The sequence below is a fragment of the Planococcus citri genome, chromosome 3 (assembly GCF_950023065.1).
Source record: "Planococcus citri chromosome 3, ihPlaCitr1.1, whole genome shotgun sequence".
NCBI lineage: Eukaryota > Metazoa > Arthropoda > Insecta > Hemiptera > Pseudococcidae > Planococcus > Planococcus citri.
Window position 1 is genome coordinate 16,283,925 of NC_088679.1, and position 17,001 is coordinate 16,300,925.

General features: G+C 33.0%; 1 protein-coding gene and 2 long non-coding RNA genes across 4 annotated transcripts in view; 2 read left to right on the forward strand and 1 right to left on the reverse strand.

Moving 5' to 3' along the window:
• The first annotated feature begins 259 nt into the window (after window positions 1-259).
• LOC135841280 (uncharacterized) lies at window positions 260-6,166 on the forward strand. Its single transcript, XR_010557874.1, has 3 exons — window positions 260-773; window positions 3,948-4,143; window positions 5,908-6,166. It is a non-coding gene; the product is annotated as an uncharacterized LOC135841280 (long non-coding RNA).
• A 2,493-nt stretch (window positions 6,167-8,659) lies between these two features.
• On the forward strand, window positions 8,660-13,894 carry LOC135841281 (uncharacterized). Its single transcript, XR_010557875.1, has 3 exons — window positions 8,660-9,024; window positions 11,701-11,898; window positions 13,621-13,894. It is a non-coding gene; the product is annotated as an uncharacterized LOC135841281 (long non-coding RNA).
• A 1,932-nt stretch (window positions 13,895-15,826) lies between these two features.
• pwn (pawn) overlaps window positions 15,827-17,001 on the reverse strand; it is a 103,223-nt gene continuing 102,048 nt past the window's right edge. For both annotated transcript variants that reach the window (XM_065359316.1, XM_065359315.1), the window contains exon 13: window positions 15,827-16,946. In XM_065359316.1, coding sequence (XP_065215388.1) covers window positions 16,797-16,946 — 150 coding nt within the window. In that variant the 3' untranslated portion in view covers window positions 15,827-16,796. The remainder of the gene's footprint in view (window positions 16,947-17,001) is intronic.

Sequence of the window (17,001 nt, forward strand, 5' to 3'; positions counted from 1 at the left end):
GGTGAGTTTCAAATTTGAATAAATTTGATTCGGTGAAAACAGAGAAAATTTTAAAAAAATTGTCTGATTTTGGTGTGGCAATGAAAAATGCATTAGCCTACTACAACGTATAGTATATTTCATTTCAAAAAACAAAAATCTAAATGAAATTGAAGAAATAATTCTTTTAAATTGCTCTTTACCCCAAGCTCTAACTTTTACCGTTCAAAAGTTCTCGAAGTTTGAAGTTGCGAAATGTGCCAATGTGGTCACTGATCAACACACAGAGGGACTGATTAACATGAAACATGATTGACCACTTTCCGCAACTTCAGGTGAATCTACAACGTGGCATCATTTGGTGTTCCAGTTTAGCTCCATAGTACCTGCGCGTTGGATGCGCGCGTCACCGGTATTCTGACTGTAACTCTGATTGTGTTGCTTGGACATCTTGGACTCTCTATGTTTACATCATCTCGCATCATGTACACTTCGATAAGAGTTGTCCATTAGTGTATCTTCTATCGTCCTTCGTCCAAGGGTTTATACATCAGTTCCTCAGACGAAAGACCAACTTGTAGATTTATTTGTGTTTTCTATTATTTTATGCACGCTGATTTAATGTTAAACCATTGAGATGTCAAAGTATATGTAACGAACGCGATTTTTTTCCATGTTTTTAATGTTAACGCGTGTGTGTTTGTGTTTTATGAAAGTTTTGAGTTAATTGATTTGCGACGCCAAATTCATTGACGAAGCAGCGCTGTTCTTAACTTTAGATCTTATTATTATAGGTAAGCTGGATTTATTTTGATTAATTTTTTTTACATAAAGAAAGGTAATATGGGTGGTTAATTAATTACCTAGGATGAGGAAAACTGGAGGTGGCTGAAATGGCTGAGATAGAGTGAAAAATTAAGAATGGTTTTGGTTCTGATTGCTTTTCACGAAGGAAGAACAGTTATCAATTTTTAGCGATTTGGGCTATTTTTTTTTTTTTTTTGAATTTCATTTAAAAAAGCACGAAAGGAAAATTTTTTCAAAAATAGAAAACTTATGACAATTTTTGGTTAAAAAGCAAGATTTTTGGGCGGTTTGTAAAAGCAACATTTCTTTGGTAATTCGATCTTGAAAAAAGAAGACTTTTTCACAATTTTAGCAACTAAAAAAACTAGGTCCAACTTTTTCACCAACAATTTCTGCAAAAAACGAAGCCGCAACTTGATTTTTAATTGTTTAAATTAATTTCCAATACTTCTACAAGAATTAAAATTTTGGAGAGATCAAAAACCTCACCGGAGTCTTTAGAATGACACAAAATGGTGAAATTCAGTTCAAGAGAGTTCATTTTATATTTCAGTTTTGGAAGAAATTTCCATCATATAATTACTGAGTACGTGAGTAGGCAGGTGAATGGTTTTTTTTTTTTTTTTTTTTAAATGCTTAGGTAAACTGCTGAGAATTGTCAGTTCAAATACTTTCAAAAATTTGCCTATAGGTAATCAAAAGATCAGTTTGGGCAGTTGAAATGTTGCGTTATAGGGGTTTCAGATCATGTCCTTGACCAAAAATTATGTCCCTTTGTAAAATCAACATTTCTTGATATGATCAATTTGATCCATTTGGGCCCCAATTTATAAATTATAATCCTTCTCTCGTCCATTTTTCGATGAAAAGCAAAGTTTTAGGTTTTCTAGTTTTCAAAAAATGCATATCTACTGATTGAATAATCTCAAATAAAATTAAGTCCATGCCCCATGCGATAACTGATCAATTTACGAGCAAACTTTCAAAATGTACCTATTCCTGCTGATTCAAATTCAACATTTTTTTGAGACACTCTTCTTGAGGAAGAAAAAGAATTCGAACAAATCCGTCGAAAGTAAACTCTTGAGGGAATAATTTTGGATTAGGAGTGAGTGAAAAAGACTGCGAAAAAATTCGTTGGAAACTTTAAAACAATGTTTTGAACCACCATCAGGCATCAAAGTTGAGCCATTTGAGGTAATTGTATATCCATAACGAAGTATTTTATAGTCAAATGAAAAAGAACAGTGCTTTACAAATTACAATAGAATATAAATAAATGTAGAGAAGGCATTCCCTTTTAGCACTTCTGATGATTTGGTGTACTTAATGGGTATGGTCAGGTCAACTTCGTCCTATTCATTGTTACTCGTATAATGCTGGCGCCATCACTTGCCTTGTACAAAGCTGCTCAGATGAGTCCTTTTTTACCCAGTAGGTCTAGGTACTCGGTGCTGGTGTTCTATTCATCAGATTCCCAGTAAAAAGAACAGGTTCTTTTGCTCATTCTAAAAAGCAGGTGCGGGAGTAAAAGAGTAAAAATAAATAGCAAGCGAAGCTTTTGTGTTGTTTAGATTTAAAATTAAATGGCAGGTATTTTGAATATAGTGGTTTTGTATAAAAAATTTGTAAATAAATGAGGAAAAATGGACATTGAAATAATATAAAAAATGACTCTGAAAAGCTCATAGTATTTGTACCCTACCTATAATTTTCATTTCAGTATGTTCTTTCGAGAGGAGGTGCCGTTAGTTCTAATAAATTACTTTGATAGGTAGCTATAAAATTGAAACATTTCATAGCTTATTATTACAGAATGACGAATTCTACAATCTCAAAAGTTGACTTAACTGTAATAATTTATCATTTTAACCCTTGAATGGCACATTTTGGGGAGGGGAGGGGGGGGGGTTGAAAATTTAAAAAATTCGTAATCGCAGGAAAAAACAACGAGGGCGCCCTCTGCGAATTTTTTCTAGAAATTTAGTTACATCCTTACAAGAGTGTAACATATTATCTATCTTTTGTAGAGCTCAAAAATCGATGTAACATGCTCAAAAAAAAATCAAAATCTTGCAAAAAAAAACGTGATTTTTCGTCATTTGTTGCCGTGTTTAGATTTTCTTGAACAAAATTTCTGGAAAAAGTGAAGTTTCAAGCAAAGTACGTAAAAGGACACGAATCTGATAATATTCCATTTTTAAGCCACAATCGTACCTATAGGTATCTAAAGGTAGAAACAAATTAGTAGTCCAGTAGCCAACAGCAATGTAAACTGCATTTCATGATAAAAGCGTGAAACTTTGCTTGAATGGTGCCCATGCCCAAAGACCCCAAAGCAAAATTTTCAAACACAGAGGTTAGCCCCCCCCCATTTTTCAAAACACCGTTTTCTGACCGTTTTGGCGTCATTTTCATATAATTCAAGCGTCTCAAATTTGAAATTTTCCAACTGAAGATTTTGCCTTTTTTCTCAAAAATACCCCAAAAGTGCAGTTTTTTGGACTTGAATACCTATTATTTGAGAAAAAAGGCGAAAATAAATTCTCGTATGGAAAATCTCAAATTTGAGACACTGGAATTACAATATGAAAATGACGCGAAAAACGACCAGAAAATGACATTTTGAGAAATACCTAAATCGGATCAGTTCGCCTGCCAAACGTTAATTACAGAGCAGCGAAAGCATAGAATGGGTTCAAATTTTAAATAATGCATGTTTTTCAAGACATTTTAAACAATCCTACGCATTCATTTGTCGATACGTTGAGAAGTTTTCAAAAAAAAAAATACGATTTAATGAAATGTTGGGCTTTCTGAGAAAAATACATTTTCTTGAAACTGTATTTATTCAAAAACTATTCAACGTATCAACAAATGCATGCATAGGATTGTTCGAAATGCATTAAAAAACAAGTATTTCAAATTTGTGCCCATTCCCTGCATCCGTGGCTCTAAATTATGTATAATAATATTAAAGTTTGTCCCATAAGACCAATGTAAAATAAGACATTTTGGTATATTGGGAATGTGCCCTTAATCAAGGTAAATTAGTAATTTTTCTCAAGTTTTTTTTTGAAATACGTGTAGGTAATTTTTGTGCCTTTAAGAACTTGAGATTTCTTTGTCACTAATTTAAATTTTTACGTTTTGTTGTGTAGGTACCCTCCCAAAATGGATGCCCAACAACGTCTAAGGGAACAACTTCTTAAGAATATTGACAGACTTGAAAAGGAGAATGAAGATCACGACGAAGTAATCCGGGCTGCAAAAAGAAGAATTGCAGAACTCAAAAAGGAACATAAAAAATTAATTCGAAGTATAAATAAGAAGCGGGAAAAGCTGAAGAAATACAAAGTACATATGTAAACAGTTCTTCTCTTACTAGACTAAGTAGATATAGAATTTAAACCATATCCAACAGAGATTTTCCATTAGCTTTACGTAGACGTATTATGAACAAGGAATATTGAGTAGGACATATTGGTAATGCTATCTTTATCTTTTGAAATGTCCGCTTTTGTTCAGCTTGTACATACGAGTACATTCGTAGCTGGGTGCCCAGGTTGGATAAGTCATTGCTTGATGCCATGAAATTGAACCCTACACATTTACGAAGTAGGATGACGAGAATGACGAGATATCGATGCGTGCTTGAAACTAATTCTATCAGAGTACCAAAATGAGCAAAGAAATCTTGTAAAAATTTGATCATTGATTCGGATGTTGGCGCTTTGTAATTGAGGAGTGCAGGGAAAGAACGGCATAATTGTTAAAAGTATTTTTATCGTCATGCACTATTTTACTCTAAAAACTATAACGAATTGTAAAGGGTGAAAAGTTGAAAGTTTGAGGTGAAAAAAAATTATAACAGAAATTTTATATAATTTTTTTTCTCGGTGGTATTTTGTTCATTGAAGTGAGCACTTCCATCCAATGTTTATGAAAAATGCACATTTGTCATTCCACGTCAATTCAACCAAGAAGTACTTACAAGGGAACCTCTTGAGGTGTTACTCTCCGTTTTTTAAACGGGACCACGATTTTTAGAAAAAGCATAGTCTAAAACCCACAACACCAAATTTTCAACTGCTCAAGTTTATTTTTCGATTTTTGGCGAATTTTTGAAAATTCAAAATTGACTGTTTTTGGCGATTTACGATTTTTTAAAAAAAAGTACGTACTTGATCAATAAAAATGGTTAAAATAAGTCCCAAAACTAATATCAATTACCCAAATCCAAATTTCACCATTTCCAGCCATTCTGGAGCCTCCAGCGCGATTTTTCAATTTCTCCAGAATTTTGAATTTGCTCCAGAAGGCGTGAATATGCAGTTGGGCAGCTAAAAATCGAGTTTTGTATTATACTCGACATGTTTAAACGAGTTTATCTACATTTGAGCCGATTTTGGGAGTGACACCTCAAGAGTGGTTTTTTGACCAGCTTTTTTCAGAATTAAAAAATCCAAAAAATCAAAAGATAACCGTGTGTGAGGAAATTTTTGAAATTCGCGCGAATTGCTGTATTTTGTCCGTAACCACCCCCTAAATCAAAATTTCACAATTTCCAGCCTCCAGCGCGATTTTCAATTTCTCCAGAATTTTGAATTTGGTCCCCTATTTTCACGTATCCGTTGAATAAGTAGAAAAAAACCTTTCACTCGATGAAATAAACTCATCACAAAAAAATCAAAATTTGAAAAAATTCAAAAAATAAACGAATTTTAATTTTTTTGCTATGAGTGTGATTTTTATCAACTTTTTCATGAAATACGCCAGAAAGAGGTAAAAATAAGACAACAGAACGAATTTAAACTTTTTTTGATATTTGGAATTGAAAATTGAATTTCTTCGAATTTTGTTTTTTTTGTGATGAGTTTCTTTCATCGAGTGGAAGGGTGAAGAGTCTACAGTATTTATTGATAATTAATTGCCTGCTCTTTTCAAACATCTGAGAATTTTTCAATGGGAAGTCTTGGTAAATTCAACATTCGTGATATGAAAACCTTTCAAAAATCACTACTGAGCTGTTTCTCAATTTCAACCAATTTTTTTTGTGTCAGGGCGAGTAATTGATGATTATCTTGATTTTTACTGATTTACTGTTTTGTCTTTTCGCAGGGAATGCTGAAATCGATGAAAAAATGAGTCAATCAGCTCGATAAGGACGCTGTCATCGAACAAGATTTCGTTCCTATTCTGTAGCACTTTGATCGCTGCAGAGGCAGCAGCCGCGGCCACAGCCAATTTGCTGAAACGTGTACTTTTTCCCCCTTCTAATCTGTTTTGTAATATGTTTGAATTTTAGATTTTTTTATTATAATAAGTTATGTAATTATAGATACTTGAATGCTCCTTATTAAAAATAATTTTTAGTAACTTCTATTTTTATTATTATTGTGAAATTGACCTGCAAATTTATGATTTAGTTGACATCTGACCCCCTCCCCCTCCCCCAACAATTTAAAAGAGTTTGAAACCTCCATTTTCGGTACTCTTCTGCATCCACGAAACCTTGACAAATTACTTCCTCAAAATTACAGCTTAGTGGTTTTGATACTTGCTCAGGCCTTTTTAAAAAAAAATAAAAATAGAAAAAAATAGTTTCATGGACAATGTTGTGTCTAGTTGTCCTTCACAAAAGATCGAGGGTTTTATTCATACCGTCTTGTTGTGTTCTGTTTCTTATGTTGGAGATCTGTGTTTGTAATTGTAACTTGTGTGTGATTCGTGTCAGATAAAAAACGGTTGCATTCATCATTTTAAAAAAAGGTTCAAAATGAGACACCATCTATCAACACTTCCTCATCATACCAAATTTCGTGCTTCTTAAGTACTTACCTATGTTTTGAATCTGACAATTTGAAGTATTGAATAAGACGTTATATTTTATAATGCGAATTTCTTACATTAGTCCAGAATTTCACATTTTCAAATTTGGGTCTCTGAATAAATTAAAGTCTGAAAAGGTAGTCCTTCACTCTCAATTTGGGTAAAATTAAGAAAATGTAAAATTTATCAAAACCATGAGATGCGTCGTTGGACACCTGTTTTTTTTTTATTTTTTTAAATTAAAAAAAAATAAACTACGACTTTACAAGAAAAATGTAAAGAGTGCCCAATTTTAATTTCAAGGGCCCTAAATTTTGCAGAGGAAGTCTAAAAATTATTCTGAATTGTATTCCAACGGTAAGTCCAAAATTTGAATCAATTTGGTCCCATAGGGTGCATAATATGCTCCAAAAACCAAATATTTCAAATTTCTGGCCCCTTCCCCAAAAATTTTGAAAAAACTGAAACACAACCTCAACACTCTTGTATGTTTAGCACCTGGTAAAAATTTCAACCATTTGGCCTCCATTGGGTGGGGCGGGGATAGGTACCTGGTGCATATACTTGAAAAAAATCAAAAAATTCTTATGAAAAGTTCTAAAGAATTTTATTTGGCCCCCTATTATTAAAGCTAGGAAGCTGATTTTTTTTTTTAATCAAAAGCTCGCATTCTATTGTGTTCGCTTATCTACCTCTTCAATAAATTCAACGCCACAGTCGCGTTTTTCAATTTTGAAAAATCAACCATCAAAGGGTAACTTTGGATAAGAGCTTTGAATTTCAAGTGGCAAGTTTTTACTCTCTAAGTATGCAGCTAACTGGTTGATGTAATAGTGTGGATAGGTAGATAGGTAGGTATATTAATTTTGTAGGTGTATCAAAAGAGTAAAAATCATAGCTCGGTTCGTGGACTCAAACAGACCCTATAAATTGATTTACATCTTTTTCGAGCCAACCTGGAGCCTCCATCAAAAGTTGAATTTTCTTCAGCAATTTCAAATCGCTCCAGAAAGTGTTGTGTGAAAGCTGAAAATTCAATCCTGTCATAAGTTCGATTCTTCAAATCGATTATTAAGGCGGGTGAATTGCATCCGAAGTGACAAGTTTGAAAGTGTAGTTTTTTGTGTACAAGTTGAAAAGTCCAAAATAAAAAAAAAAACGAAATTGTCAATTCTTGCATCGAATTACTCATATTAGTAACTTTGATATCTTCTAAAGTGGAACCCTCCCGAATCGATTTCCACAATTTTCAGGCTGACCTCCACTCGATCGACTCGACGACGTTGATATTTTTTTGATCCTGCGGAATTGTCTCCTCGAATCTGTCATGATGTTGAGTTTCAAATTTGAGTAAATTTGGTTCGGTGAAAACAGAGAAAATTTTAAAAAAATTGTCTGATTTTGGCGTGGCAATGAAAAATGCATTAGCCCACTACAACGTGTAGCATATTTCATTTCAAAAAACAAAAATCTAAATGAAATTGAAGAAAAATTTTATTTGTATAGGTAGGAAATTAGGCAGTTAGAGTAGGGCACATTGTATTAATTAGTTTAGGCTAGTTGGAACGATGTGTATATTTCGTTGTATTTCATATGGCATGTTTGTTAAAAAATAAAAACGGCCATATGATGAAATAATTGCATTCTTTCTACGTATTGGGCTTTTCTGCTAGATGCGGGTTGCCGAATCTCTGCCTGATTCTTATCGTTCGCGGATGCTGGAATTTTGAGTGGACACATATAAGTAGGTACATATTCCAATATTGCAAAATGTTCGTATTTTTATTCTCTTTTAAATTGCTCTTTATCCAAAGCTCCAACTTTTACCGTTCAAAAGTTCTCGAAGTTTGAAGTTGCGGAATGTGCCAATGGGGACACTGATCAACACAAAGGGACTGATTAACAAACACGATTGACCACTTTCCGCAACTTCAGGTGAATCTACAACGTGGCATCATTGGTTTTCCAGTTCAACTGGTTCAACTCCATAGCACCTGCGCGTTGGATGCGCGCGTCACCGGTATTCAGACTGTAACTCTGATTGTGTTGCTTGGACAGTTTGAATTTCTATGTTTACATCTCGCATCATCAACACTTCGATAAGAGTTGTCCATTAGTGTATCACTGTATCTTCTATCGTCCTAGGGTTTATACCTTACATCAGTTCCTCAGACGAAAGACCAACTTGTGTATCTATTTATGTTCTCTATTATTTTATGTACGCTGAGTTTATGTTAAACCTTCGATGTCAAAGTATATCATTGTAACGAACACGATTTTTTCCCCATGTTTTTAATGTTAACGCGTGTCTGTTTGTGTTTTATGAAAGTTTGAGGTAATTGATTTGCGACGCCGAATTCATTGACGAAGCAGCGCTGTTCTCAACTTTAGATCTTAATATCATAGGTAAGCTGGATTTATTTTGATTAATTTTTTTTAATATGAAAAAAGGTAATATGGGAGGTTAATATTAGGATGAGGAAAACTGGGGGTGGCCGAAACGGCTCAGATAGAGTGAAAAATTAAAAATGGTTTTGATTCTGATTGCTTTTCACCCCTCGCTCGACCATTTTTCGATGAAAAGCAAATTTTTAGATTTTGTAGTTTTCAAAAAATGCATATCTACTCATTGAAATCTCAAATAAAATTAAGTCCATGCCCCATGTGACTACTGATCAAGTTATGCGCAAACTTTCAAAATGTGTTCCTGCTGATTCAAATTCAACATTTTTTTGAGACACTCTTCTTGAGGGAGAAAAAGAATTCGAAAAAATCCGTCGAAAGTAAACTCCTGAGTAAATAATTTTGGATTAGAAATGAGTGAAAAAGACTGCGAAAAAATTCGTTGGAAACTTTAGAACAATGTTTTAAACCACCATCAGGCATCAAAGTTGAGGTACATATTTGTATCCATAACGAAGTATTTTATAGTCAAATGAAAAAGAATAGTGCTTTACAATAGAATACAAATAAATGTAGAGAAGGCATTCCCTTTCCGCACATCTGATTATTTGGTGTACTTACCTAATGGGATGGGTATGGTCAGGTCAACTTCGTCCTATTCATTTGTATAATGCTGGCGCCACGCCATCACTTGCCTTGTACAAGATGTAAAGAACAGCTGTTGTTAACACAGGTCTCCTTCCCTATTGAAGATGCAAAAAATGACAAAAAAACTGGTTATGGCAGCTGTTTTCTTTCCGCATGCTCTGAGTAAGAAAAACCTGCTCTAAGCAAAATAAAGCATTCTTTTCATTTCATCTCCCTGTTTACTAGGTACTCCGTGCTGGCGTTCTATTCATCAGTTCCCAGGTTCCCACTAAAAAGAACAGGTTTTTTGCTCATTTTAAAAAGCAGGAATAAAAGAGTAAAATAGCAAGGGAAGATTTTGTGTTGTTTAGATTTAAAATTAAATGGCAGGTACTTTGAATGCAGTGGTTTTTCATAAAAAATTCATAAATAAATGAGGAAAAATGGACATTTAAATAAAAACTGACTCTGAAAAGCTCATAGTATTTGTATAATTTTCATTTCAGTATGTTCCTTCGAAAGGAGGTGCCTAGTTCTAATAAATTACATTGATAGGTACGTGTAGCTATAAAATTGAAACATACCTTAATTAAGGGTCATTTCACGCCAATTGGACCAAGAAGTGGTAGGGGGGTTCGACGATTTTTTTGAAATTTTTCCTGTGGAAAGACCTACCGAAGGGATGACCAATGGCGCAAATCGCAGCCCTCTAGTCCATTTTTAAAGGCAGCCAGGGGGTATCAAAGTTTTCAGTGAACCTAAAATATCATCCATTTCAGCAGTGGATTACTCGATAACCGCGATACCTACCAAAATGGAACATTTTCTCATAGGTAGGGGTTTTGAAAGGCTTTTTGGTGATATCATAAAAATCAGTGTTGCCACTTTTTTGCGTACGAAAAATTAGCTCAAAAAGTTTCGAACCATAGTTTTCACATCGTTCTGACTCTCAAAAATTCTGAAAAAAATATATTATGGACAACTTTTCATGCTGAACAACATATTAAAAAATTGAGATGGTAACATGTTGCAAAGTTGATTTAAAAAATTAAAAGTTTGCGAAAAAATGCGATTTTTTGATTTAAAAGGTGAAAAAAACTTTTGATAGGTGAAGTTGACCCATTTGACCCCTATTTTTACGTATTCGTTGAAAAAGTTGAAAACGCTTTCACTCGATGAAATGAACTCCTCACAAAAAAATCAAAATTCGAAAAAATTCAAATTTTCAATTTCAAACATCAAAAAAAGTTTAAATTTATTCAGTTGTCTTATTTTGACCTCTTTCTGACGTATTTCATGAAAAAGTTGTTGAAAATTACACTCACGTACAACAAAAAAATAAAAATTCGTTCATTTTTTGAATTTTTTCGAACTTTGATTTTTTTGTCAAAATTTTCGGAAAAAATGAAGTTTCAAGCAAAGTAGGTACGTAAAAGGACACGAATCTGAAAATGTTCCATTTTTAAGTCACAATCGTATATAGGTAGAAACAAATTAATAGTCCAGTGGCAAACAGCAAGTAAACTGCATTTCATGATAAAAGCGTGAAACTTTGCTTGAATGGTGCCCATGCCCAAGGACCCCAAAACGAAATTTTCAAACACAGAGGTCAGCCCCCCCCCATTTTTCAAAACACCGTTTTCTGGCCGTTTTTGGCGTCATTTTCATATAGTTCAAGTGTCTCAAATTTGACATTTTCCAACTGAGGATTTTGCTTTTTTTCTCAAAAATACCCCAAAAGTGCAGTTTTTTGGACTTGCATATTATTTGAGAAAAAAGGCGAAAATAAATCCTCGTATGGAAAATCTCAAATTTGAAACACGGGAATTACCTACAATATGAAAATGACGTGAAAAACGGCCAGAAAACGACACTTTGAGAAATACCTAAGGGTAAAGTACCGCCTAAAGGCATATTCCCAATACATGGTAGTATATCGGATCAGTTCGCCTGCCAAACATTAATTTTATATTACAGAGCCTTAATTTTTGTGTTTTTAACAACTTGATATTTCTTTGTCATTAATTTAAATTTTTACGTTTTGTTGTGTAGGTATACCCTCCCAAAATGGATGCCCAACAACGTCTAAGGGAAGAACTTCTTAAGAAAATTGACAGCCTTAAAAAGAAGAATAAAGAGAAAGACGAAGTAATCCAGGCTGAAAAAAGAAAACTTGCAGAACTCGAAGAGGAACAAAAAGAATTAATTCAAGATGTAAAAGAGAAGCGGAGAGTGTATAAAAAATACAAAGTATGTAAACAGTTCTTCTCTTACTAGACTAAGTATAGAATTTAAATCGTATCCGACAGAGATTTTCCATTAGCTGTAGGTAGGCGTAATTATGAACAAGGAATATTCAGTAGGGCATTTTTGATGGTAATGCCATCTTTATCTTTTGAAATGTTCGCTTTCGTTCAGCTTGTATGTACATTCGTAGCTGGGTGCCCAGGTGAGAGAAGTCATTGCTTGATGCCATGAAATTGAACCTACATAACTTATTTTACGAAGTAGAATGACGAGATATCGATGCGTGTTTGAAACTAAGTAATTCTATCAGAGTACCAAAATGAGCAAAGAAATCTTGTAAACATTTGATCATTGATTCGGATGTTGGCGCTTTGTAATTGAGGAGTGCAGGGAAAGAACGGCATAATTGTTAAAAGTATTTTTATCGTCATGCACTATTTTACTCAAAAAACAACAAATTGTAAAGGGTGAAAAGTTTAAAGTTTGAGGTAAAAAAAAATTATAACAGAAATTTTATATAATTTTTTTTCTCGGTGGTATTTTGTTCATCGAATATGAAAAATGCACATTTGTCATTCCACGTCAATTCAACCAAGAAGTACTTACAAGGGAACCGCTTGAGGTGTCACACTCCGATTTGAACGGGACCACGATTTTTAGAATGAGCATAGTCTAAAACCCCCAAAACCAAATTTTCAGCTGCCCGAGTTCATTTTTCGATTTTTGGCGAATTTTTGAAAATTCAAAATTGACTGTTTTTGGCGATTTATGCTTTTTTTAAAAAATACGTACATGATCAATAAAAATGGCCAAATCAAGTCTCAAAACTAATGTTAATCACTCAAATCCAAATTTCACCATTTCCAGCCATTCTGGAGCCTCCAGCGCGATTTTTCAATTTCTCTAGAATTTTGAATTTTCTCCAGAAGGCGTGAATATGCAGTTGGGCATCTAAAAATTGAGTTTTGTATTATACTCGACATGTTTAACGAGTTTATCTACATTTGAGCCGATTTTGGGAGTGACACCTCAAGAGTGGTTTTTTGACCAGCTTTTTTCAGAATTAAAAAATCCAAAAAATCATAAGATAACCGTGTGTGAGGAAATTTTTGAAATTCGCGCGAATTGCTGTATTTTGTCCGTAACCACCCCCCAAATCAAAATTTCACAATTTCCAGCCTCCAGCGCGATTTTCAATTTCTCCAGAATTTTGAATTTGGTCCCCTATTTTCACGTATCCGTTGAATAAGTAGAAAAAAACCTTTCACTCGATGAAATAAACTCATCACAAAAAAATCAAAATTCGAAACAATTCAAAAAATAAACGAATTTTAATTTTTTTGCTATGAGTGTGATTTTTATCAACTTTTTCATGAAATACGCCAGAAAGAGGTAAAAATAAGACAACAGAACGAATTTAAACTTTTTTTGATATTTGGAATTGAAAATTGAATTTCTTCGAATTTTGTTTTTTTTTGTGATGAGTTTCTTTCATCGAGTGGAAGGGTGAAGAGTCTACAGTATTTATTGATAATTTGCCTGCTCTTTTCAAATATCTGAGAATTTTTCGATGGGAAGTCTCGGTAAATTCAACATTTGTGATATGAAAACCTTTCAAAAATCACTACTGAGCTGTTTCTCAATTTCAACCAATTTTTTTGTGTTAGGGCGAGTAATTGATGATTATCTTGATTTTTACTGATTTACTGTTTTGTCTTTTCGCAGAGAATGCTGAAATCGATGAAAAAATGAGTCAATCAGCTCTCGATAAGGACGCTGTCATCGAACAAGATTTCGTTCCTATTCTGTAGCACTTTGAACGCTGCAGAGGCAGCAGCTGCGACCACAGCCAATTTGCTGAAACGTGTACTTTTTCCCTTTTTTTAATCTGTTTTGTAATATATGTTTAATTGTAAATTTTAGATTTTTTTTATATAATAAGTTATGTAATTATAGATACTTGACTGCTCCTTATTAAAAATAATTTTTTCAACTTCTATTCTTATTATTATTATTATTGTGAAATTGATCTGCAAATTTATGATTTAGTTGACATCTGACCCCCCTCCCCCTTCTCCCAATAATTTAAAAGAGTTTGAAACCTCCATTTTCGGTACTCTTCTGCATTCTCGAAACCTTGACAAATTACTTCCTCAAAATTACAGCTTAGTGGTTTTGATACTTGCTCGGGCCTTTTTTAAAAATAAAAATAGAAAAAAATAGTTTCATAGACAATGTTGTGTCTAGTTGTCCTTCACAAAAGATCGAGGGTTCTTTATTCATACCGTCTTGTTGTGTGTTCTGTTTCTTATGTTGGAGATCCGTGTTTGTAATTGTAATTTGTGTGTGATTCGTAGCAGGTAAAAAACGATTGCATTCATCATTTTTTAAAAAAAGGTTCAAAATGAGACACCATCTATCAACAATTCCTCACCATACCAAATTCCGTGCTCCTTAACTCATTAAGTATGTTTTGAATCTGACAATGACAATGAATTGAATGGAAGTATTAGAATAAGTCATTCAACTCAGACTGATTCTGCGAATTTACGGCGAACTGAGTATGCAATTTTATTAACACCGGTGTCGTGCACGGTGTTCAATCACGTTGACAGGCGAATCAACTAGGAATTATTTTTTGAATAATCTTGAGAGTAGATCGAAACAAATTTCACATTTTGGAATGTGATTGCACAATTTTTAAAGTTGAGCTTTAAATGTAAAAAATCCAACTTTCAACTTTTCGATTTTTTTTTTCAACTTTTGAAAATCAAGTCAAACTTGGAGCTGCAATATGAAATTCCGACTGAAAAAATTGTATAATGGTAATTTCTTACATTAGTCCAGAATTTCATATTTTCAAATTTGGGTCTCTAAATAAATCGAAGTCTGAAAAGGTAGTCCTTGACTCTCAATTTGAGGAAAATTAAGAAAAATGTAAAAATGATCAAAACCATAAGATGCATTGTTAGAAATCTGTTTTGTTTTTTTTTCCAAACAAAAGTTCGACTTTACAAGAAAAATGTAGAGTGTCTAATTTCAATTTCAAGCGTTCTAAATTTTGTAGAGGAAGTCTCAAAATCATTCCAAATTACATTCCAACGGTAAGTCCAAAATTTAAACCAATTTGGTCCCATAGGGTCCGAAATGTGCTCCAAAAACCAAAGGTTTCAAATTTTTGGACCCTTGCTCCAAAATTTTGAAAAAACTGAAATACAACCACAACACTATTGTATGTTTGGCACCTGGTAAAAATTCCAACCATTTGGCCTACATTGGGTGGGAGGGGAGGGAGCAGGAAATAGTTACCTTCTTGAAAAAAATCAAAAATTCTTATGAAAAAGGACGCTTGTGAAAAGTTCTACAAATTTTCATTTGGCCTCTATTAAATCTGGGGAGCTGATTTTTTTTTTTAAATCAAAAGCTCGCAATTTTTATTTCAAGGGTCTCAAAGTTGAAGGAAGGGGTCCTAAAATAAGCATTAAAATTAAAAAAATATATTTCTATTTAAAATTTGAACTTATTTGGTTCCATAAATGTACAGATATGCCCCAAAAAACAAATTTTTGGGACCCTCAACGTTCTATAAATTTTTATTGGGCCCCTAGAAAGCAAATATTTTTTTCCAAATTGAAAGCTCTCGACGAGTACTTTGTGGGAAAAATATAGCGAAGGGCTAATCTTCACTTTCAGGGCCACAAATTTGGGGAAAGATGTTCTAAAATATGCACAACATTTAAAATAATTTTTTTTTCTGAATTATTGTGTTGATGAGCTTTTTTATGTAGATATGTAATTTGCAAGTTTCTGATGATTTATTTTACCAATAAAAGGGCAACTTCAACCATAGCTAGTCTATGAGTAATTTTTCAATTTAGAAAAAAATTCAACCCTAAAAATCTCCTTTTCCTCAAAAAAAAAATCAACGTGATAAAAATCGAGAAAAAAAATGTATTTGTGTAAAACGTACACTTAATATTGAATACAAATACAAATAAATACAAATTCATAAAATGATTATCACATTATAACATAAACGAGAAAGAAACAAAAAAAAAAAAAAAAGAATCGATAAAACACTAAATGCTTCGAATGATGAATATTATAACATAAAAAACGAGACACAATTCAACATTGAACATGATGGCTGTTTGAATTACAAATACGATCTATGTATCTTTACCAACTACTTGACCATAATACGAGTAATAGCATTAGGCACAAGTGCTTTATTTTTATTAAAGATACTAGCAGCTTATCATCATGTTCAAGGTTTGTACATAGTATTTTTCAGTAAGCACATGAGAATAAGAACATATTTCAATATTCAATAAGCTACACTATATGAGTAGGTATACAGACTAGTTTTTTAAAAAATATATGAAAATTTCCATTTGGCCACCGATCGATGTATCAACAAGGTATTAAAAGATGAAATAATTTTATCAAAGGTAACGCGTTTTAGGTACCTATATCTAGGAAATAGGAGAAAACTGAAGTTGTTACCTACGTTTTAAAAAATTATTTCAATATAGCAACGAGTATATCGATACGATGAATGAGTTTTTTTTTTTTTTTATATAAATCTATAAAATAATATTATACAAATTACCTACAGTACACGACATACCTACACGTTGAAAGTACGAATAATTTGAGCCAAAATAAATAAATTTTATACATACAATGAAAGCTCACTTTTTATACACAGGAAACTTAATTTGGATTCTAGATTTTTGCCTAAGATGGCTAAATATTTATGTAAGATATGGATTTTAATCAGTCTTCAAAATACATAATCATCCATGGCCAGAGAGATTCCAATATGTTTGCGCAAAAAAAAAAAAAAAAGGTCACTTAATCACTCTAATGCAGATTTAAATACCTATCTATGGATAAATTTACGATCTAAAATTAAAGTAATGGGACCTACTGCCCATTGTGTAGGTATTTAGAGGAATACAGGGTTGACCAGATTTCATGGTTGAGAATATTTCACCGGATTGTTGCTGAGATTCATAGTCTACATCGTAATAAATGCCACTCTGGTTCTGAAAAAAATAAAAATAAATAAATGGGTAAAAATTAGGCTTTGGAAAAAAATCC